The following is a 22,579-nucleotide window of genomic DNA, read 5'->3' as shown; positions in this document are numbered from 1 at the left end:
AATCTCATTGTCTTAAAGAAATCAACATCTATTGCAAGTCTCTGAACCATCTACAGTCAGATGATCCCTGCTAATTAATCCAATGCTCAAATCCCTCTAGTTTACAGAGTTCCTATAATACTAATAGCTAGTATTTAATGAGGTGCTTTAGCTGCATGAAATTTTTAATTCTCACAACAAATCTGTGAGGTAGCTTTGATTATTGCGCACATTTCAGAGATTAATAAACAGGTGCAGAAATACTAACAAATGTGCCCAAGGCTGCCAGGAGCACGTCGTGGAGCCAGGATCCCAGCACAGACAGGCAGACAGGGCTGCACCTGAGTTTGGAATATTGTGAGACCCACCATTCAGAGGCAGACTAAAGGCGCACCCCAGATGTGGGCACAGTGGCCACTGGGAGAGTGTGGCCACTGCCAGTGCTGAGGAAACCTTTCACAGGCATCCTTCACTGCAGGTGGAAAGGCAGCATGGTTTTCAGAGAGAAATCATGCTCCTGTTGGTCAACACACCAGATTCTGAGTTAATGTGTTTGGTAACTATAAGGCCATACAATTATTTGACGGGTGTGGACCACTCTTTGATAGCTTTATTTAAAAAAAAAAAACACATCTCTCTGAAACTTATTTTTTATATTAAACATCATGGTGGTCATTTGGGAGAGATGGTGCAAGTGAGGTAGTACAGATTCCTTTTCCCCAAATCAAATAAAGGCTGACAAACTGTGAACATCTCAAAAGAACCAAAACAAAAGCACTATTCTTGTTACAAGCCATTGGTATTTGTTCCCTAAAGCACTCAGAATAAGTGCGCCAGAGGAACAAGGCCTGCAGTGGGGAGATCAGCTCCATTTCTGGTCTATAAATGACTTGTATGGAAATTCCCTGGTCAGAATGAGTTGGGAAAAAAGAAACCTCACATGGAACCTGCAGAAAAATTACAAACCCCTCCCTACAAAAACACATATATGAAAAGGGTATATGGCATTAAAATTTTAAAAATATTCTGGAAGAAGACCGACTTAAGCAAATCAATTTCACAAAATGTGATTACACTGTCAGGTAACATAAGAGAGTGAGAATTCAATGAAGACACCAAGTGGAGAAAAGAAGACGGAATTCTATTAACAGGAGCTGGCATGGAGCAACAGAGAAGCAGCAAGCAGCCAGGAAATCCAGGAGCAACCCTCCTGAACAACACTCCTGAGATGCTCACTCTCTGAGCTGGGAGATTATACCATCAAACTTGAGAATCAGAAAGGCTACGGCACAGAAGGACTGGCAAGGCCACTGGATCCACTTACATAGACAATTCAACCAGAACAACTGTGGTCAAGACTGTAAATCAGAATTTACATGCATTACTATGGAAAGATTAGAGGTACACAATATAAAAATAATATTAAAGTGAAACTGAAATAAGGAAACTGCAAGCAATTATAACAAAGGTTGGAGCTTGAACTGAAATGAGAAGATGAGAAAATAAAAGAGGTAGAAATGTGACAATAGCTTTATTTTTCCTGTGAAGGTCTTTATGGCTTTAGTTTAATTTGTAACATTAATAAATCAAGAAAGAGTGGCATAAGCAATGATTTTAAATTGTAGAGGAAACTCTAGTAGTATTAGAAATATATGGTATGTTTTCTAAATAACCAAAGGGTACAAAAAAGAAGACAGTCATATAGCAAAAGCTATAAAAGAAAAGTGAACATTAGAAAAAATGAAATAATTCAAATAAGAAGTAAACTTAGATGAAATATAAGACATCTTTTGAAAGGTAACACACAAATAATATCATAGACCAATCTTATGAAATGTATAACAAATTATAAAGAAAATACTATTAAAGCCACCAGACCATTAAAGAATACATAAAGATCAACTGGGGCTCATTACAGGAGTGCAAGGATGGTTTAATTACTCACACACCCCAAGCTCCATTCACCTAAGGCTATAGAATGAGGTGCACTTTTCTTCACAAATATAAAGTCATGACTGCTCACTTCTTTTGAGTGATGGAAATGTGCATGGGTTCAAGTGTTCTTCATTGATGGAGCTAACACAGTGTCATGTACATAAAGACACAGAACATCAGTCAACACTCAGCATCCTCTGTGACTGTGACCCTGGGGTCTAATGAGTTTACACCTTTTGCCTATTGAGCCCAGGATCCTGTGTGACTGGACAAGCCCAATCTTCTTGATAAAAGAAATAGTCACCAAGGATTGGTAGCCACAGAGCTTGAGGTGACAGTGTCCTGTGGGCTTTCTGGGGGTGAGGTGGGGGTAGAGGCATGGGTCTCTTCCTTGTGTTATGTACAGATTGTCACAAACTTTAAAAAACACATTTGTCAACTTCTTTTTTTACAATTTCTCCAAGGCCACTATAGAATAGTTATGTAGGAGAAAAGCCATGAGCAAAAATTTAGTCATGCTGAGAAGATGGAAATAAGTGAATGTTTCCATAATCAGATAGAAAATTACAATGTAATAGGTGATACATATCAAATAAGAGCCAGCACTTAATTGTGAAAATGCAGAAACATTCCAACTGAGATCAGGGACACTTTCTTAGACACTTGTCTAAGAAAGACAAGTGTTGAGAGGTGGGCTTTCCCTGTTGGGGAGTAAGCTTTAGGAACCACTGCAGGGATGAAACAGTGGGGAGGAGAAGCCAGCACCACAGGGAAGGGCAGGGAAGGAGAGTCAGGCTTTGTGAACCGCACGTGGATTTAAGTGAGGAGAGGGCTGGCCTTCCAACTCAATGCAGAGAAAATAAATTTTTCGATAAATGGCGTTGGAACAGATTGGTAGGCATTGGAAGAATAACTGGGAACCTTACACTTCATTCCTTATGTCAAAATAAATCTCATTTTGATCAAAATCAAATTTAAAGTAATCAAAATGTTTGAGAGAATATGAGTAAATATTTCATAATATTAGAGTATTAAAAATTTTCTAAATGTGTCATGTAAACAAGAATCTGTTAAGGGAAACTCCATTACAGAACACAAATATAATGTGTAACAGCAACAAATTAATGTATCTGGCAAGATGTTACAATGAACTGCCATGATTGCTACCCAGAGCGAGAAGGTTATGCATCAAGAACCAAACAGTTTATCTCCCAAACCAGCCACTCAAGAGGGTCGGAGGCTGCTAGCCAACAAAGGCGCAGCGGGTGAGCATATACCACTACTGTTCTGAGCAAACCAATGGATTATCACACTCATCATAATAATGCAATAACTTGTCACGTTATTACACTCATCATGAGGGCCTTCGTTTTCTGTATTTTGTATACACACACTCAAACACACATTATTCACTTTTATCACACACACGTGTCTATATTTACATATTTTCCTAATGCACACATACAACACACGAAAAATTAATAAGGTAAAAATAAGAGTCCGTGAAATACACTTTCACATGGATTCATTTACATTCAATGCCTACAAACCACCCAATAGGGTGGTGGGTTAAGCATGTCCCTGGTATTTTTCTCACTCTACAGTCCCCAATGGCCAACTCCCCAGTCTCCGCATCTACACGTTTTAAATACAAAATTTATGGCCTGGTTTGGGAGATAAACTGTTTGGTCCTCAGTGCATAACCTTTGCGCTCTGTGTAGCAATCATGGGATTTTGTTGTAGCATCTTGCCAGACACATTGATTTGTTGCTGTTACACATTATATTTGTGTTATGTAATGAAGTTTCCCTTAATAGATTCTTGTTTACATGATATATTTAGAAAGTTTTTAATACTCTAATATTATGAAATATTTACTCATACATATTCTCTTCAAACATTTTCATTACTTTAAATTTGATTTTGATCAAAATGAGATTTACTTTGATATAAGAAATGAAGGGTTAAATTAAAATGTGGTTTAATACAAAAGTTTTAAAAAACTTTTATCATCATCATAAGCACTATTATCTGAGTGGATCCTGGAGGTTTTGTGAGGCCTGGAGCTTATGTAATTTAGGGCTAACCCTTGTAAGAAGAGTATTTTCAAAAAGTTCACTGAAATAATAGATGTAAGAAATAAAAACCTAAATTTAGTTTAAATGTTGAATTTTAACAATTTTAACAGTTTAAACAGATTCTTCTTGTTACCTCTCCTTAGTCTTTTTTTTTTTTTTTTTTTTTAAAGACAGAGTCTTGTTCTGTTACTTAGGCTGGAGGACAGTGGCATGATCAAAGTTCACTGCACCCTTGACCTCCCAGGTGCAAACAATCCTCCTGCCTCAGCCTCCTGAGTAGCTAGGACTATAGGTGCATGCTATCACATCTGGCTAATTTTTAAAATTATTACTATTTGTGTAGTTGGGGTCTCACTGTGTTGCCCAGGCTGGTTTCAAACTCCTATCCTCAAGCAATCCTCTGGCCTCACCCTTCTACAGTGCTAGAATTACAGGTGTGAGTCACCACACCCAGTTAAGTCTTTGTAAATTAAGGAAATATATCACAAATGCATCAAAACAATGAAAAAGTCCTAATTATTGAAATTTCATTTGGCATAAAAGTAAAATCAGACTCTGGGACAATGTGGGTGGCTGGAGCTGAGAGGCGAATTCTTGCATGGATTCTTGCCTTGCATTGGATCCAGACAAACCCACGCATTCTAGAAGACTGTGGTCTTCCTTTATGATGACTGCAATCATTTCAAACCTTGAAATGATTCTGTGCGTTCACTGGTCAGCTTAGTGAGCAACCGCCCCTCTCTAGCACGTTGGCCCTATAGCTCAGGGGCCACTTCCAAACCATGTAGTCTGTGGCAGGTGCTGGGCTGTCTGTCACTCAGTAAGTATCTGCTGAGTAACTGAACACATGCTGTAGTATATATAATCTCCCTGATAAAAGCTGTCTTGGTCAACGGGGAGGAAGCCTGGTTTTGTTCTGTGATGTGGTTGAAGCATCTGTCCTTCCACTGACATTTGACTGTTCTTTTAAATTACATTAGCAAACCTCATGCTGGGAGACAGCATAAGGGGAGATTTCAATCCAACTCTCATTGAGAGTCACAAATTCTAAATTAGTGACATCTTCATAAATTTCATGTCCAACACATTTAGGATCTGCGATTTTCAGAATCAAAGCATGGTTTAAAAGACTGCAGCGTTTCGCCAGGTTTTCCTTAACAGATTTCAATGCTCTCGAAAATGAGGCCTAGGTAAGTATCTTGAAAGAAATCGTGACACTAAAACATATTTATTCTTAATAAACACAGGGTTAATGAAGCAGTTTTTTTTCTCTGTGTTTTCATTCATTTGGTTTTGTTTCTTGTTTTTAGCAAGAAAAAAGAGAAAAATGAGGCCAGTGGTCATACTCTGAGGGAGATGTTCTCTTTCTGGGGCCAGTTGTGCTGGGTCCTGTTTCTAGGCTCAATAGTCCTGGCTGACCCGATTCCAAATGCAAGCAGTCCCACTGTGTGAGTCAGGGATGCCTACCCTCGTGCTCGCTGGCCCAGCCTCCCCAGAGACCTTCCATGCTAGTGTGTCTGCTGCGTAGCGTCTGGCTCTTGGCCTGCTGCTTTCCAACACCTCTTGAAGAATGTGCACAGAAAATCTAGCAACACTGCATCATAGGTCTGCAAAAAGATTTAATCTTCAGTTTAGGCTCATCACAGCTCACTTAGCTCTTTGTATAAATTACTTATCTCTCAGAGTTTTAAGATAATCATGTGTGAGTAATCCTGGATATTTAGCAAGTTACAGTAATTTATACTCGGGTCTGTCTTATCTATTTTAAATCAGAAAGTGGTGGTCTTATAGAAGAATATATCACTTTCAGCAGTAGTAGAAATGGAAGACAATAAAGACAATTCTACAGATTCATTAGAAATGAGCAGAGACATGAAATGATGAGATGAAGAAAAGAAGACATAGTAAGTAGAAGACATACAATAAATTGGTGGTCCTAAATCCAAATACAACCACACTCCATAAGAAGAGATTCAGCTTATGTTAAAAAAAGATAGGTTTGGCTGGGCACTGTGGCTCACGCCTGTAATCCCAGCTCTTTGGGAGGCCGAGATGGGTGGATCACCTGAGGTAAGGAGTTCAAGACCAGCCTGACCAACATGGCAAACCCCGTCTCTACTAAAAATATAAGAATTAGCTGGGCATGGTGGTGCGTGCCTGTAATCCCAGCTACTCGGGAGGCTGAGACAGGAGAATTGCTTGAACCCGGGTGGTGGAGGTTGCAGTGAGCTGAGATTGCGCCACTGCACTCCAGCCTGGGTGACAGAGTAAGACGCTGTCTAAAAAAAAAAAAAAAAAAAAAAATAGATTCTTCACTTGATAAAATCAAAATCCAGCAGAATATTATTTACTAAAGACATAGGTAACCCTAATGACACAAACATTTAATAATAAAAAGAATTAAGAATGTAGGCCAGGTCAAAAAAATAATAATAAATGGAGCTGGTGCCCATAGTGTTAATTTCAGACGATATAAATCATAAATTGGAAAGCAAGATTAGAAATAAGGATGGTCATTACTTAATAACAAAAGAACAATTTATGCAGAAACTATAACTATCTAACAATACAAAGTGGAATTTTAAAGTCAATTGTAAAGTTAAACTAAGAGAAAAAATGGAAAAACAACCAATCATAATGTGAAATTTTAAAAGACTTCTCTGAGAAGCAGAGAAAGTAGACAAATATAAGAATATAACAGATTTAAATAAATAACTATGGAATTTGATCTAGTTGTCATATGAATAACCCTATTCAGAACACATTCCTTGATTCTCACGGGAAATATTTATAACAAACTCCCATTGCTAAGCCATAAAGGAAGTCTCAAAAATGCCAAAAATAAGATAACTTTAAAACTTCCTTTGATTTCAATATAAGAACACTTTAAATAACAGAAAAAAATGTACCCTGAAGCTTCCATACATTTAGAAATATAGAATCACAATTCTAAATTATTGATGGGTCAGAGAATAGAGCAATGGTGCCTAACTGTATCTAAAAACAATAGATTGTGTTCTTCCCTCCAACCCCAGAACCTTGATTCTGAATGAACCTTGCAGTTTTCAGCAAATATTTCAGGAAGCATTTATTAGTACATTTGCAGTAATTGCATGGACATAGATATAAATAGGTTTGTAATGCAAGCTATCTATTCTATCTATCCACCAGTTTGTTTTGCATTCTCATTCCGAAATATTTGAAGCATGTGCCATGGTTTTTTTTTTTTTTTTTTTTGAGACGGAGTCTCGCTCTGTCACCCAGGCTGGAGTGCAGTGGCACGATCTCGGCTCACTGCAAGCTCCGCCTCCCGGGTTCACGCCATTCTCCTGCCTCAGCCTCTCCGAGTAGCTGGGACTACAGGCGCCCGCCACCACGCCCGGCTAATTTTTTGTATTTTTAGTAGAGACGGGGTTTCACCGTGGTCTCGATCTCCTGACCTCGTGATCCACCCGCCTCGGCCTCCCAAAGTGCTGGGATTACAAGCGTGAGCCACCACGCCCGGCCAGCATGTGCCATGGTTTTAATTATTAGGGGACAGTCACGCTCAGTGTGGGAAATCTCAGTGAATTTTAGAGCCAACCACACTGAGTCCCAGAAAACAGAGTAATGAAAATATGAAAAATTTAATGATTTAACCTAAATAACCAGCTAAGTTTCCTGAAAACCAGAAGTATTCTTTAGTATCTTTAGTATCAAGGTATCTTTCTGCCCTTTCTTATATGGATGATATACATACATGTGTGTATATATATATATCTGTCTGTGTATGTAGGCATATATATATATGTATATATACACATGCACACACATATAAAATGCTAAAAATGTACTAAAAGTAAAGCAACCAAGATGTCCTAAGCAGGTTACTGGATAAATAAACCTGGGGCATCCAGACAATAAAATGTTATCCAATGCTAAGAAAAATTGAGCTACAAAAAGGCATGGAGGAAACTTACATGCATGTGACTAAGTGAAAGAAGCCGGTCTGAAGAGGTTACATGCTGTATGATCCCAACTATATGACATTCTGGAAAAGGCAACACTGTGGAGACAGTAAATAAGTCAGTGGTTGCCAGGGGTTGGTGGGGAGGGAGGATGAACAGGCAGAGCACGGAGGATCTGCAGGGCAGTGAAGCTCCTCTTTATTATACTACCATGGTGGATTGATGTCAGAATACATTTGTCCAGACCCATAGTATATATGACACTAAGAGTGAGCACCCATGTAAACTACGGACTTGGGCGATAGGGATGTGTCCACCTGGGTTCATAAATTTTAACAAATGGAGCACTCCGGTGGGGAATGTTGATGGTGGGGAAGGGTGGACGAGTGTGGGCCTAGGAAATATATGGGAACGCTTTATTTTCTGCTTAATGTTGCTATGAAATGAAGCTAAAACTGCTGGAAAAAATAGTCTTTAAAAATAAATAAGTAAATAAAACAAAACACATACACATACAACAAAATGAAAATCAAGCGAACAAAATATAAAAACTCAAAGTACAAAATACCTTACAGGACTACTTAAGGCACATTTCCAGATGTACAATGACACATTCAAATTTAGAAAGTTAATGTTGTATCCCCACTGCTTCTGCAATGGTTTCTATGTTACTTTTCAGTGTTTCGTGAAATAAGTCCAATTAGTCTGGCTTACGGTTTATTGTGTTTGTCTATAGTTATCACTTGACTTTCATTAGAGATGTATGCAGGCCAATGTCTGTACCTACTTAAATACATTTCAAGCTCATTGTTTTGGTGCGAAGTCACATTTTCCCCAGGGGAGATACAGTAAGGTGTCATCTTTTATACCTCATAATCAGCACACTGAGGTGATCAGACAGTTTCAAGTCACGGCATTCCTACCTGAACTGGTGACGTCACACTGTAGCTGAACAGCTCCCTAACAGCGTTTATCTTTTATTTTATTTATTTATTTATTGAGACAGGTTTTCACTCTGTGGCCCAGGCTGGAGTGCAGTGGTGCCATCAGTGCAACCTCTGCCTCCTGGGCTCAAGTGATCCTCCCACCTCTCCCTCCCAAGTAGTTGAGAGCACAGGCATGTGCCACCACATCAACTAATTTTTTTGTATTTTTGGTAGAGCTGAGGTTTCGCCATGTTGCCCAGGCAGGCTGGTCTTGAACTCCTGAGCTCAAGCCATCCACTTGCCCCAAAGTGCTGGGGTTACAGGCGTTAGCCACTGTGCCAGGCCCAGCACTCATTCTGGAGGGGCCTTAGCCCTTCTGGTTTCCCTGATTAGACTGAGATTGGTTAGATGTCTTTGCAAAGGGCACAGTGGAGGGCAAACAGGTACCCAAAGACAATCAGGTGGGTCTCAGCACGGTGGCTTCTGTGGGTGAGACACATAGTCCCGTGTCCACCCCACTGGGCTCTCTCCCAGCAGAGCAGGGAAGCCTTGGGATCTAGAGAACGAAGCTCTAATGATTCTGGAAGGGCCCCTCACGGTACTTCTTCCCCCTGCAAGTACTCCAAAGTTGAGGAAAACTGGCTGTCATTCCAGAAGCACAAAGAAAGTAACAGCAGAGAACCACTGCCCGTGGACCTTTGAGGCTCACATCCATGATATGACAACAGTATAGAATGGCTTCCTGAACTCAAGTAATGAATGCATAGTAGATTTGCTAAAACACCAAGCATTCTAATACAATCCCCAAATATTCCAGAAAGCCATGTTGACACAGAAGTGGGGCTGCCTGCCACCCTGGCTGTGCCATTCGTGGGCCCCAGTGCAAAACAAACGTGCCAGGCCCCTTGTTAAAAATCCTTTGAGGCTGGGCGCGTTGTCTCGCGCTTGTAATCCCAGCATTTTGGGAGGCCGAGGCGGGCTGATCACGAGGTCAGGAGATCGAGACCATCCTGGCTAACACAGTGAAACCCCGTCTCTACTAAAAATACAAAAAAAATTAGCCGGGTGTAGTGGCAGGCGCCTGTAGTCCCAGCTACTCGGGAGGCTGAGGCAGGAGAATGGTGTGAACCCAGGAGGCGGAGCCTGTAGTGAGCCGAGATTGCGCCACTGCACTCCAGCCTGGGTGACAGAGCAAGACTCCAACTCAAAAAAAAAAAAAATCCTTTGGAATTTCACATCAGCGACAGCCAAGAATAAAACTACACAGGAGGCTCCTCTGAGCAGGGAGCCCTGGGGGCTGCGCGGGTCTCACTCCCAGGAAGCCCATCCTGCTGCTTGGGAACGCTCAGCTACTTAGATAATTAAATGAACCAAGATGTTCACTTCTCCAGCATTCCTGTGAGCAAAACCCTCTCCTATGCAAACACCTCCTAAGCAACCAGGTTTCTTTTCATTCCCTTGGTAACCTGTGCTTTACTGGGTGATTAGTATTTTCACAGCCTCAGATCGAAAAGAGATAAGAAACAACAGAAAAGGAAATTGCTCCCCCCTTTTCATTGCAAATGTTTCTATAGGAGAGCAGTGGAAACAAAGCCGCCCTGCTGAGCTGAGCCTTATCTCTCATTTCCAGAGTGTGCAACCAGCAGGCAGAGCTATGGACCCATGTATCTTGGTTGTAAAAGGAATTATTCCACTAACGGGTTTGTATAAGCAAGAAGAACAAGCCATCCAAATACCAAGTGGAGACCGGGCTACAGAGAAAACAAAGCATTTGATCACGATATGTGATCCAGACTCTTACACAGCATTATCTAGACTCTTACTTGGCATCCCTAGAAGAGTCCTGAAAACAGAGGGGAAGTCTCCATTTACCATCTGGAAAGCATTTCCTCTTGTATCTTTAATCCCCTGTCCAGAAAGGTGTGTGATTAGTGTTAATGCTCAGAAAACGAGAGTTAAGATGAATGACCCGAAGAGCCACTCCATTTAGATAAACTGAGAAGTATAAAAGGAATAAATATTTGTGTGATTTATCATCCATGTTTCAAAAGCAAGTGATAAAAAGGCCTGACTCATGCTAGAATGCAGATGGAGACGGGGCAGCCACAGGAGGGCCGTGGGCTGCTTGTCTGGGCAGTGTCCTCGCAGGGAGGAGGGTCCGCGTGAGGGAGGAGTGGGAGGAGAGGGAGCCAGAGGCTGCGCAGCTCCCCCGTCCAGGAGGAGCAGGTGGGAATTGCTGATGCCTGTTACTTCTCCAGGATACTCCTGCGGGCCAAGGCTGCACAGCCATTTTAAGAGAATCTCCAGCAAGAAGACTTCTAGACACCCAACACCCTGCCCCCTGCAGAGATTTATGACTTAGGGGATCCCATCTGGCAATGCAATTGCAGGAGCCTGCGAGGCTGCAGGACGGCCTCTGGGTGCTGAGGAGGAGGCTGGGGCTCCAGCCAGCACAGCAGGTTTCCGTTTTCATTGAAGTTAAAACAGAGAAGGCTGTGGATTAAGATGTTTTACAGGTTCCACCCCTCAATCCTTGTGGGACCCTCCTCTAAGTTGAACATGAAACACCAGATCACACCTCACTGAGCCCCACTTAGTGTCAGACACAACACGAACTGTGGGGAAGGAGAGCGCAGCTTATTCCCTCGGGGCTGCAGTTCCAGCTTTGCCAGGCTGCTAAGGACACAGCTAGGAGCACCTGCAGCCTAGAGGCCAGGGAAGCCTCGCAGGGAGACAGAATTCAGTAAGAAAGACGCACACTATCCTCAGAGAAATGGAACATGGGTTTCCTGACCATTTCATCAGGAACAAAAAATTGTTACTATCCAGCACATAATAGAAATATATTTTGCATTTCAGAAGAAAAGTAAAGCAACATTTTAAATTAAAATCTATGTTCCCAACTCAATTGTTAAAATAATATAATGAAACAACAATCCCCAAGGGTTGATATATGCCATGTAGGTCCAATTATTCTGTGTTTTTGCCATGGATAGTTTTGCTTTATAGACTAAATACATAACTGTTGTGAATTTGTTTCTCCTTTTACAGCAACAATAATCATAGCCAAGATTTAGTGAGTGTTTATCACACCTGAGAGGGTTTATGTGGAATCCTCACCTTATCCTAGGAGACAAGAGACCTGGATCATGCCCGAAGGGGGAAAGCAGGGTCGAGCCCAGGGAGGCAGGCAGTGTCACGGCTGCACCTTTGACAAGGTGCAATGCCGCCCAGCGCCTTTGTCTGACTCTGGCCCATGGACATAACCCCTGCCAACCAGGCCACTCCATAGAAAGAATTCCAGTGCAGGAGAGTTGTGGGAAGGGAGCCTGGAGATCTTCTTTCTCCTGTGAGACAGAAATTTACTAAGCCCCACGTGCGATCAGGCCCCGGCAATTTGTGGACAATGGACGGGGAGATCTACTTGGTTCTCCTTAAGATTCTCCCAGACAGGAACGCATGGCATTGGGTTCACAGAGAGGCTTCCGTATTGTCTCAAAGTTTCCCCTTTCAGAGGGCAATATGAACATTCCAAAATATGAGGTGCACATGTCAAAGGGTGCCATCGTGGAGGGCTCCAGGGTTGACTGAAGTGGATTTGGGGCAGCCTCAGTCTCATGTTTCCACCTGCTGTCGGATACATCAGCTCCAGCTTCCCCTAGACTGGCCCTCTGCTGCTGAACTGCACCTTTTCTTCCAGCACACAGTGCTCTTGAGAGCATGTGTGTATTAAACCGTGTTTGAAAGAGTCAAGTGTAGAAGATAGGACACAGCAGAACGCAGGGATGTCTTTGGCTCCAAATCTCTCAATACCAGAAAGACCAAGCGTAGAGAGGTGGAGGCAGAGGAGGCCTAGCCAGAAAAACAACAGGAACCACAGGGCAAAATGGGTCCCCCCTTACATGGAAAAAATAGTAACTTCCCAAGGCTCCTCCAGAGGCTGGGGACCATCTGCCCTTGTGATGGGAGGGAGGGCAGAGCAGGGGGTTGGAGGCACAGGGAGATTCTGGCAAGAGGAAGGGCTGGTCATTGCTTCCTTCTCTTTAGTCTGAGGTCCCAGGTAGAGAGTGTGGGGCAGGGAGACGGAGGAGATTGCAGATGATGTGAACCCAATGTCCTGGGAGGTGGGGAGCAAGTGACCCAGGGGCAGGTGTAAGGCTTGTGTACCATCCTTGGGTGACCACACTTTTAGAGTGAGAACATGGGATTTGGGGGGTAGCATTTACTGCTGAGCTCCATGTGCAGAGTGGGTCAAGAATTGGGGGTATTCAGGCTGGGGTGACCAGGACAGTATAGGGGAGGTAGGGTGAAGCAAGACAGCTCAGGCGCTGGTGAGGGGAGGGTTCCAGCACTGCCATGGACTCTGGCCTGGGTGGGGGTTCTGGGGTCCTGGGCAGTGAGCGGTGGGAAGACAAGCCACCCAGTGAGACAGAAGGACAACTTCAGTGTGGATCCTGAAGCATAGGAGCTGCATGACAAGAGGCATGGTCTGTCTGGCGAGGGGTGTTCAGGACTGAGATGTCACAGGTGAGGTGTGTATGAGCTCAGAATGTGGCTGAGCTGCACCAACTAGACCCAGCAGGCATGGCTCAACAAGGGAGGGAGCGGTTCCCTTTGCGCGAGTCTGAGCTGGTGGGCAGCCATGAGGCAGGGGGAGCACAGTCCTTCTCCAGTTTACCAGGCTTGGCTATCTCTGTCTTGGTCCTCTGTTCCCCTAGGAGGTGACCCCTGCCCGAGGGGCTGCAGCTGCTCACTAAGGCCAGGCCCTGCTGCAGCCACAGAGGTGGGCAGAGAAAGAGGAAGGAGCAGCTGCCTCTTGAGGGCTCGGCATGGAGGACACAGGCTCACATCCCATGGGCCAGACCTCAGCCCGGGAGGGCAGAAACAGTATCCAGTCGGGATCCCTGTGCAGGTGGGTGTACGCAGTGTACAGGGCAGCAGCTTCTATTAACAAAGACGGGAAGGAGAAATGGACCTTGAGGGATACCTCTGGGCAGTTATTGTTGATGGCAGGAGTGAGAGACTGAATCAGTGGAGACCATTTGAGTGGACAGTCAAGGAACAGAGAGGTAGGTGCGTTGGAAGGATCCCACGGGTGGATTTAGTGTTGACAAATTGACCACAGCAGTAGTAGTCGCAGGAGCTGTGGTGATCGAGTGTCTGATGAGACCTTCGTCTGCAGTGCTATGGTGAGTCAAGGATACCGCAAATGCTCCTATTTTGGGGTCTTCCCAGGGGAGCTCCTGAGGGAGGCTGACGTGAGGCAGATACTTTACACGGCAGATATGTGGGAACTTACAAATGTGGTTTAGATGTATTAAGGAACAGTTGATTCCAGAAGCTTTATGATGTCTGAGTAGTGCCTATTTCTCAGTGGTGGCAATCCAGACAGGATCTGTCAAGCTTCTCTACAGAACAGCCCCAACGGAGAGTGGGGTCACAGAGCTTATAATCTTGGGATGTGACTGCACACATTTTCTTTTTGTCATCTCACAGCTGGGCAAACTGAGGCATAAAGAGGTGCAGCCACTTCCCCAAGGCCACACCGCAAGCCTGAAGTGTCTCTTCCTTGCCTCATGGGACCATGGTTCATCCACGTCTCCTATGAACACCTATTGAGGTCCCACATGAGCCAGGCACGATTCTCATCCCTTGGGATGTGTCAGTGGACAAAGCAAAGATCTGATTCTGACATGGGAGCAGGGCAGGGAAGTGCTGGGAGGAGAAGGGTGGGGTCCCTGATGAGGGCTCCACCCTTGGGCCTGTGCCCATGGACCTAGGTGAGGACAGGCATTTCTGTTTTCATGCCCAAATGCTGCATTTTCCAAGACCACCCTGGCCCACCATGCCCCCATCCTGTGCCTATAAAAACCCTGAGATGGTAGCCAGCACACAGACAAGCAGCTGGACGTCGAGTGAAACATATTGGTGGAAGAACACACAAGTGGTTTGACATCGAGAGAAACACATCAGCGGAGGGGCATGCTGACAGGCACCAGCAGATGCCGGCAGGCCATCAACCAGAGTTTGTCTGGGATGGTCGGAGGAGAACTTAGCCGCGGAGCAGCCCAACTCAAGGGGAAAGACCACTTTCCAATTCCATCCCCTTTCTGGCTCCCCATTCACCTCGGCTGAGAGCTACCTCCACTCAATAAAACCTGGTACTCATTCTCCAAGCCCACGCGTGATTCAGTTTTTCCAGCACATCAAGGCAATAATAACCCAGGATACAGAAAGCCCTCTGTCCTTGGGATAAGGCAAAGGGTCTAATTGAGCTGATTAATACAAGCTGCCCAGGGATGTCAAAATTAGAAGAGCACACTGTAACACACGCCCACTGGGAGTTCAGGAGCTGTAAACATTCACCCACAGACATTGCTGTGGGGTCGGAGCCCCACAACCTGCCCATCTGCCTGCTCCCTGTAGAGGTTTGAGCAGTGGGCCACCAAAGAAGTGAGCCACGCCCTCATCGCACACCTTGCGAGGGGGAAAAGGGAGCTCCTCCCGTTTCAATTCCAAAGAGATTTTTCCACAGTTAGTATGAAAATTCTGCACCAGGAACAAAGATTTATCTAAGTGAATACAAGAGGTGAGGATGTCATTCTTGGATAATGGTTGGTGGTAAGGGCAATTTTGCATATTATTATATTATTATTATAAGGCTGCTTAGATTTCCATTACTGAAATTCAATAATTGTATTATGGTCTCGCTTGGAAAGTGATGTTTTGACAGATTTAAAACAGGGTGAGATGATATAGAAACAGCAAACCACTAAGAGTGACAGTAAATGAGCGCCACATAATCTGTTGAGCATGTTCTACCTGAGGTTTGGTTGAAGAAGAAGTCTGGGTAACACCAGGAAGAGTAGCCCCAGGAGGAGGAGAGCTCCCTTCCCACTGGGGCCATCCCCAAACTCCCAGGTTTCCTCTTGCAGTGAGTGTCAAGTAGGACATCCCTTTGGGCAGTATGGGGGAGGCGGCAAGAAAGAAAACAACCAACCAACAAGCAGATTGCAACAATGGGCAACCATGATTTAAATGAACTCTTCTGCTCTTTCCAAGAAAGAACTGAAGCAGCTGCCAGCATTCTCCCCATGCGGTAGGGTGGAGGCCCGTCCTAGGCAAAGGACGTAGTTGCTCCCCTCTGCTGTTGCTTTTGCTTCTCTCTGCTGCCCTGGGTCACCAGCTCTCCTGCTTTCTATGCCTGGTCCTGTGGGGTTTGCAGATGCAAAGGGGCCTCTTCAGGGGTGTCCCAACTATCCCTTCATATCTGAATTATGTGATACCTCAAAGCACACAATTAGGAGCCCAGACATTGGTAGCTTGTTCCTGTGTTGGGGTGAGTTTTCTCTAGCATTCTCTCTAGATGGGCTTCACAGAGTAGACCAGGGCCGACTAGACTGCAAGGGTGTGCTTGATCCACTAACATGACTAGCTTGAGAAATAGCATTCAAGCACTCAACATTTCCAATTACCCTGAGATTTAGCATCCTGACGGATTTACTCCACATGGAACAGGTAACTCTAGTCCCTCCTGCATGTGAAAGTCACACATGCACACACATACACACACACACTTCTTTAAGTCTAATTTAGTGGTTTCCCCACATCACAGCACTGGTAACTAGGTGCCTTGAGGAACCACAGATGCTTCTCCCTTCCCAAACTTGGACTAAACACAGCATGGAAAGAGGAATTCAGCACAGGAAGTCATGCTCCTGACTTCCACATGGCAAGGCAAGGACCTGCAATCAAGGTCACAGTGATGTCAACACCAACTGGAACACAAGCAGACCCCACTGTCCGGGGAGCAGGGGGTGTGAGGTCAAGTTGGTGCAGCAGTTGACAATGTTCCGTCCTTGGCCAAACTCGAGCCAGGTTCCTCTGTGCCCGCTTCACCACAAGGCCTCACCTTGGCTTATAAAGTCATAAACAAACACCAACATGGTTTCTAACAGCTCAAGGCTACATCCCTAAGATAACCCCAGCCCCTCTTAAAGTGCCTGTCTGAGAAATCTCAAGGCTTCCCAAAGAATTTCCTGTTTGTTCTGGCTGACACCTGGATAGGACCCCTGTCTCCCAGTCTCTGTGGGAAGGTGGGAGCCTCACTTCTATGATCGCCAGTTGGCAAACCGAGATAGACTTCACAAGGACCAACCCTTCTTCATGCTTTTTGCAGTTCTTCACCTCCCCAACTCTCCCTGGTTCTGCCCTCCCCTGTCTTCTAGTCTCCCTGTAAAATGCCCAGTCCTTGCTGGGCTCATCGAAGGTAGTTCACTTCGGGCCAGAATCTTTCCCCTATTGCAGCAGGGATCACTGACTAAAATCTGTCCTGACCACTTTACCTAGTATTTGGCTTTGTTTGTCTTTGACACAACTCAGCAAGGGGCCTCCATTTCCTTCGGACAGGAAGGTCACTTTTGCCGGCAATGGTGCCATGCTACATTCTGCCTCAGCCAGCCATGGGGTTTATTTCCTAAACGATGCGGGTGTGTCTGTATTTGGTGTGTCATTCCAGGCACAGAGGGAGCCCCTGGTGAGTGGGCTGTGCTCTTGTCATGGAGCTCAGCACAGGCTGGGGAGGCCTGTCTGGGTGGGAAAGGCCAGCAGCCAGCTCTCCTGCAGTGGCCCACAGGGTTGGCTCAGGGACAGCTGAGGGCTGTGGAGCATCGTCGTGTGTGTGCATCAACTCCACAGGCCCTGGCTGACACTGTGAAGAGTCCCCCAGAGGGTGTCCCACGCCTCAGTGTGCTGCATCTTAAGCACTTTACTTCTTGTGTAAATTCTGACTGCATCTCTCTCGATAGCCGATCGTGGGAAGTGGTGGTTCAGGAAATGTGGCTGAGGCAGGGCTGGTGGCTTTATAAGGTGACAGGTCCCCGATCACATCAGGGGCAGGTATGCTGGGAAGACAAGATCTTTCCATGGAGGTGTCCTCCTTACTGTGATTGCAAGAGGGGTCCTGGCCCTTCAAATATTGGTAAGTGACCTCCTTCTCTTTACTGAGAGAGAGACCAGGGATAACACCTCCAAAAAGAGACGGTGCCTCCCACCTTCCTGTATTTTATTGCCTCAGGGAGAGTACCCAGCTTCATGCTTTTGAGGCATAGTTCAGCAAACTTGGGATCAATTTTCCAGCTACTGTGGATCTTTATCATCAAAATGTATTAGATTATCTTGTATTAAGTCTTTGGGTGCCTTGAGCTATTTGAAAGATCTAGTTGGAGTTAGAATTTCATTCTGTAAATATGTGATCTCAGGTGGTTTTTAATAGAGGCAGGAGGCAGAGAAATCCTAAGCAGACAGGCACAGGTCCCCCATGAAACCCCGACTTCAAGCCAAAAACAGGCTGAAACCTACATAGCAGAGTGAGAACTTCCATTCCTGTTTGCCTGCTCTCTTCTGATTGGTTCTTTCTCAATAATGCCTTTTAAGCAATCGAATGTTGCCCTTTCCAAAAGTACATATGGCCTGGCCTGCCCCCATCCTGTGCCTCTAAAGACCCCAGGCTGAGTTGGTAGAGGGGAGATGGCCTGACTTGGGGGAGGAGACCTGCAGACTTTGGGAGAAGACGGCCTGCCATTCTCATCCCCTCTCCAGCTACCCTCTCTGCTGAGAGCTATTTTTATCGCTTGATAAAATTCTCCGCCCTTACCATCCTTCATTGGTCAAGCATGACCTCATTCTTCTTGGATGCTGGACAAGAGCTTAGGGCCCACTGAGTGTGGGTACCAGAAAGGCTGGCCCTTTGCCCTGGCTGGTGGAGGGCAGCTGCCCCACACTACAGGGTCAGGGGCTGACTGAGCTGCTAACACACCTTCGTCCATTGGGCTGTGGATGATGGAACTAAGAGAGCTAATCAGCACATTAACATCCCCTCTGGGGATTTGGGGTCATGGGCACCCTTGCCTGTGTACCACTGTGTTCCTCTCCAGGCAACACTCCTGGTCTGGCTGCGGGCTCTGCACGGAGCTTGCTCCTGTGTCTTCAGAGTGACCAGCTGGATCCTGTACTCACTTGCTCACATGCTCCCTCCCACAAGGGGCTGAGTTCAGGAGGCCAAGTAGACGAGGCACCCCTGCTGGGAGTCCAGCAAAGAGCCTGAAAAAAATCCTGCAACAGTTTTCACAACCTTCTGTGACGTGTCCCACGTAAAGATGAAGAAAGTGAAGACCAGAGGGATGAAGGCCTTGCCCAGACGTGATGGCTCCTGACAGTGCAGCAGGACCATGGCTGCCTCAAGGGGCCCTTCCCCACCTCCTGCCTCAGAGAACCCGAGCTTGGGTTTAGGAACTCTTAGGGGCAGTAGCAGTGAGGGTAGAGCGGATGACAAGATCCCTGGCTTTCTGTGGCTCCAGCCCTCACACCTGTATGTTTGCAAGGCACTGAGGGATCCAGGGTCTCTTCCCCACTGGCAGGCCTTGTGATGGGTTCTTCCAGCAAGTTTCATTCGGCAAGGAAAGCACACACTAGTGGACAGGACAGCAGGCTAAGAGAGAATGCATCATTATCACCATAGCGTGTTATCACTCCTGCCAGCCTGCAACCAATTAAAGCACAAATACAACAAACAAGACGCCATTCTAAGAATGTCCACTTACAGTCACAAGAATTTCCAGACCACTTCCTACCTAAACACACTCTCTAGGTCCCTTGTCCAGGCAGCTCTTTTCCCCTTTGCTTCTCCACTGTTGTGAGTGACATGATGGCAATCAGCACTTCTCTCTCGAAATCAGGAGCTACAAGACTCGCTGAGCACGTCTGCAAACTGGGAAACCTGCTTTGATGAACACGATGCTTCTTACCTGGGAGGACAGGCAGATACTTTGCAAGGCACCAGCCCCGTGACAGGTCGGGTCTTGGGATTGCAGAAGGACGTATTTACTTGAAATTTCAGGTCTCTGTAGCAGCCCTCTCTCACGGTCATCTGTCCTGTAGGAAAGGATGAAATGTAGAATAAAGACTCACATGCATGCCCCACGGTAAAAGGCAGATGATGAGCTAATAAAATCTCTTTCAAAGAATCTTAGCCATACTGGCATGTCTTTGTGTTAATGATCAACTGGCCAACTATTAATATTCCACTTTTCTGATCTGTCTTCATAAGTTGTAATTAGTGAATTTCATTCATTCTAAGATGCATATATTTTCCCTCCATATTTTTATTTTAACATGTTTAAAGTCAACATTTGTTTTGTGATTGATGTCATCATACGTTTGCTGAAATTTACCTGCTCTTTTTCTCCTCTTTCCATAGTTGAAAACACCAGTGGATTTTCAGCAGAAACACCAATATTAAATATACCTGTTCCACATTTCCATTTGAGATGACAAACAGAAACAGTAATAAATCAGCAGGAAACACAGACAACAAAATAATAAGCAGTTTGTCACCAGAGAATTCACAGAGCTAAATCTGAAAGGCGAACTTTAACAATCATGACTTAGGTGTTGTATAGAAGGAAGTCAATGGAGATGGAAGTTTGTTTGATTCTCAGCTTCTATCTATTTAAGACTTTGTGAACATTCCTATATTTGTTCAATATTTCAATTAATTAAATTTATCCCAAAGGACTTTAACTTAAGTAAGGTAGCAGGAATAGTCAATTCATTGAGATAGAAAGTAGAATGATGGTTGCCAGGGTCTTGGAGGAGGGGGAATTGGGAGCTAATGTCCAATGGACAGAGAGTTTCCGTTTGAGAAGATGAAAAAGTTCTGGAGATGATGGTGGTGATGGTTGTACATCAATGTGAATGTACTTAATAGTACTAAAACATACATTCAAAAATGGTGAAAATAGCAAATTTTACATATCTTTTGCCACAATAAAAAAGAGACACTTTGGGCGGCCAAGGCGGGTGGATCACGAGGTCAGGGGATCGAGGCCATCCTGGCCAATGTGGTGAAACTCCATCTCTACTAAAAATACAAAAATTAGCTGGGCATGGTGGCGCGTGCCTGTATTCCCGGCTACTCAGGAGGCTGAGGCAGGAGAATCGCTGGAACCAGGGAGTTGGAGACTGCAGTGAGCCGAGATTGTGTCACTGCACTCCAGCCTGGTGGCAGAGCGAGACTCTGACAAAAAAAAAAAAAAGGTTATAACTAAAAGACACTTTGAGGAATGATATTAAAGAGTGAATGCAGGGCCAGGCGTCGTGGCTCACACCTGTAATCCCAGCACTTTGACAGGCTTAGGCATGTGAATCACTTGAGTCCAGGAGTTTGAGACCAGCCTGGGCAATATGGCGAAACCCCATCTCTACAAAAAATACAAAGATGAGCCAGGCATGGTGGCATGCACCTGTAGTCCCAGGTACTCAGGAGGCTGAGGGGAGATCACTTGAGCCTGGAAGGCAGAGGCTGCAGTGAGACGAAATGGCACTTCACTGCACTCCAGCCTGGATGACAGAGGGAAACCCTGTCTCAAACGAGTTGACGCAGTAGGGGAAAAAATAAATAGAACCAAACTAGTGTTGATTTAAAATTAACACAAAATATATTCAGATCTAAAAGTGATTTTATCACTCCACTTGGAAATACCGATGAAGGAGTCCTGTGGATTGGGTGGAACACCTGTCCTCATTCCTCTGCAGCCCAAGCCGTGTACAACTCAGATGGACTCAGACAGCTCAGAGTTTGCTCATAAGGAAATACAACAAAGAGATTGTCTCAGAGGAGGAAAGGAGCAGACTGTAGACACCAGGCACAAAAATCTCTCATGCCAGTTCCACAGAAGTCGAACCCCTCCTGACTTAAGGAAAATTCAAAGTCTCTAAAACATACATTGAAAACAAGTTTGACATTTTGGGGCTGCTTAGTCAAAAGGAGTGGGGCCATTCAGAAGGGAAAGTTACACTCCGTACAGTATCAGTTTTCTCAAGGGTAAAGAGGAGGGCAGCTCTCCTAAGTTCCAAAGCAGGGGCCACTGTAGGAGCTCATGGCTCTAAGCCCCAAACTACCCATTTCCTGGGGGTTAGCCCTTTGAGCATTGATAAAGCAGAAAGAGTGGTTACATAGGACCCTCACAGTTTGGTAAAACCAGTCATCTCTCTGCTAACTTGGCAGAATTATATATTTAACCCAGGTAAGTGGTTTCCACATGGTGCTCCCTTAAGGTGAATTTTGCAATTATTTCTCTGATTTTAGTGATCTCTGATCAGGAATAGGTTATTTAAAAATGACTTTGATACATACTCTAGAAATGTAAGAAAATCATTTTAACATATTGAGCCTCTTGAAGAAGAATATTCCTATGAAAGAACAAGATTTAAACCACTATAGACTGAAAGCAAGGGGGCCAAGGAAGCGTCCATTGAAGATGGACCTCTATCCCTTGGGGCAACAGAAAGGCAATACAAGTAAATACTTCCAGCACTCTGGTAAGTCTGTAGCTTCAAAATCTGTTCTAAAAGATCAATTTAGGAAAATCAAAAACAGCTCATGTCCTTTGAGTGTCCAAAGTCCCCCCAGGCAGGTGTAGTGGAGGTTGGGGGAGGGGGCTGCTCAGGGCAGCCTTTGAAAGGGGACAACACAGCGGGGTAAGAGTAATGCTAAAAGAAAATAAAAACTCAGGATTCCAATTCACTACACCAAAAGGAAAAATGAAGCTGAAAGTTGAGTCATGCAAAAAGCTGTCTTTCCTTTTGTTCCTAACAAGGAAGCTGAAGATACAAGGTTAAACATCCCCACTGGTAGCTACCGCATGTTCACCTT

General features: G+C 44.8%; 1 protein-coding gene across 1 annotated transcript in view; it reads right to left on the bottom strand.

Moving 5' to 3' along the window:
• ADAMTS16 (ADAM metallopeptidase with thrombospondin type 1 motif 16) overlaps positions 1 to 22,579 on the bottom strand; it is a 166,494-nt gene that overhangs the window by 34,014 nt on the left and 109,901 nt on the right. The window contains exon 18 of the mRNA XM_032135772.2: positions 19,671 to 19,797. Coding sequence (XP_031991663.1) covers positions 19,671 to 19,797 — 127 coding nt within the window. The remainder of the gene's footprint in view (positions 1 to 19,670; positions 19,798 to 22,579) is intronic.

Source organism: Hylobates moloch, unplaced genomic scaffold (assembly GCF_009828535.3).
Source record: "Hylobates moloch isolate HMO894 unplaced genomic scaffold, HMol_V3 SCAFFOLD_17, whole genome shotgun sequence".
In the NCBI taxonomy this organism is placed as follows: Eukaryota; Metazoa; Chordata; class Mammalia; order Primates; family Hylobatidae; genus Hylobates; species Hylobates moloch.
This window is presented reverse-complemented; position numbering and strand designations above follow the sequence as displayed.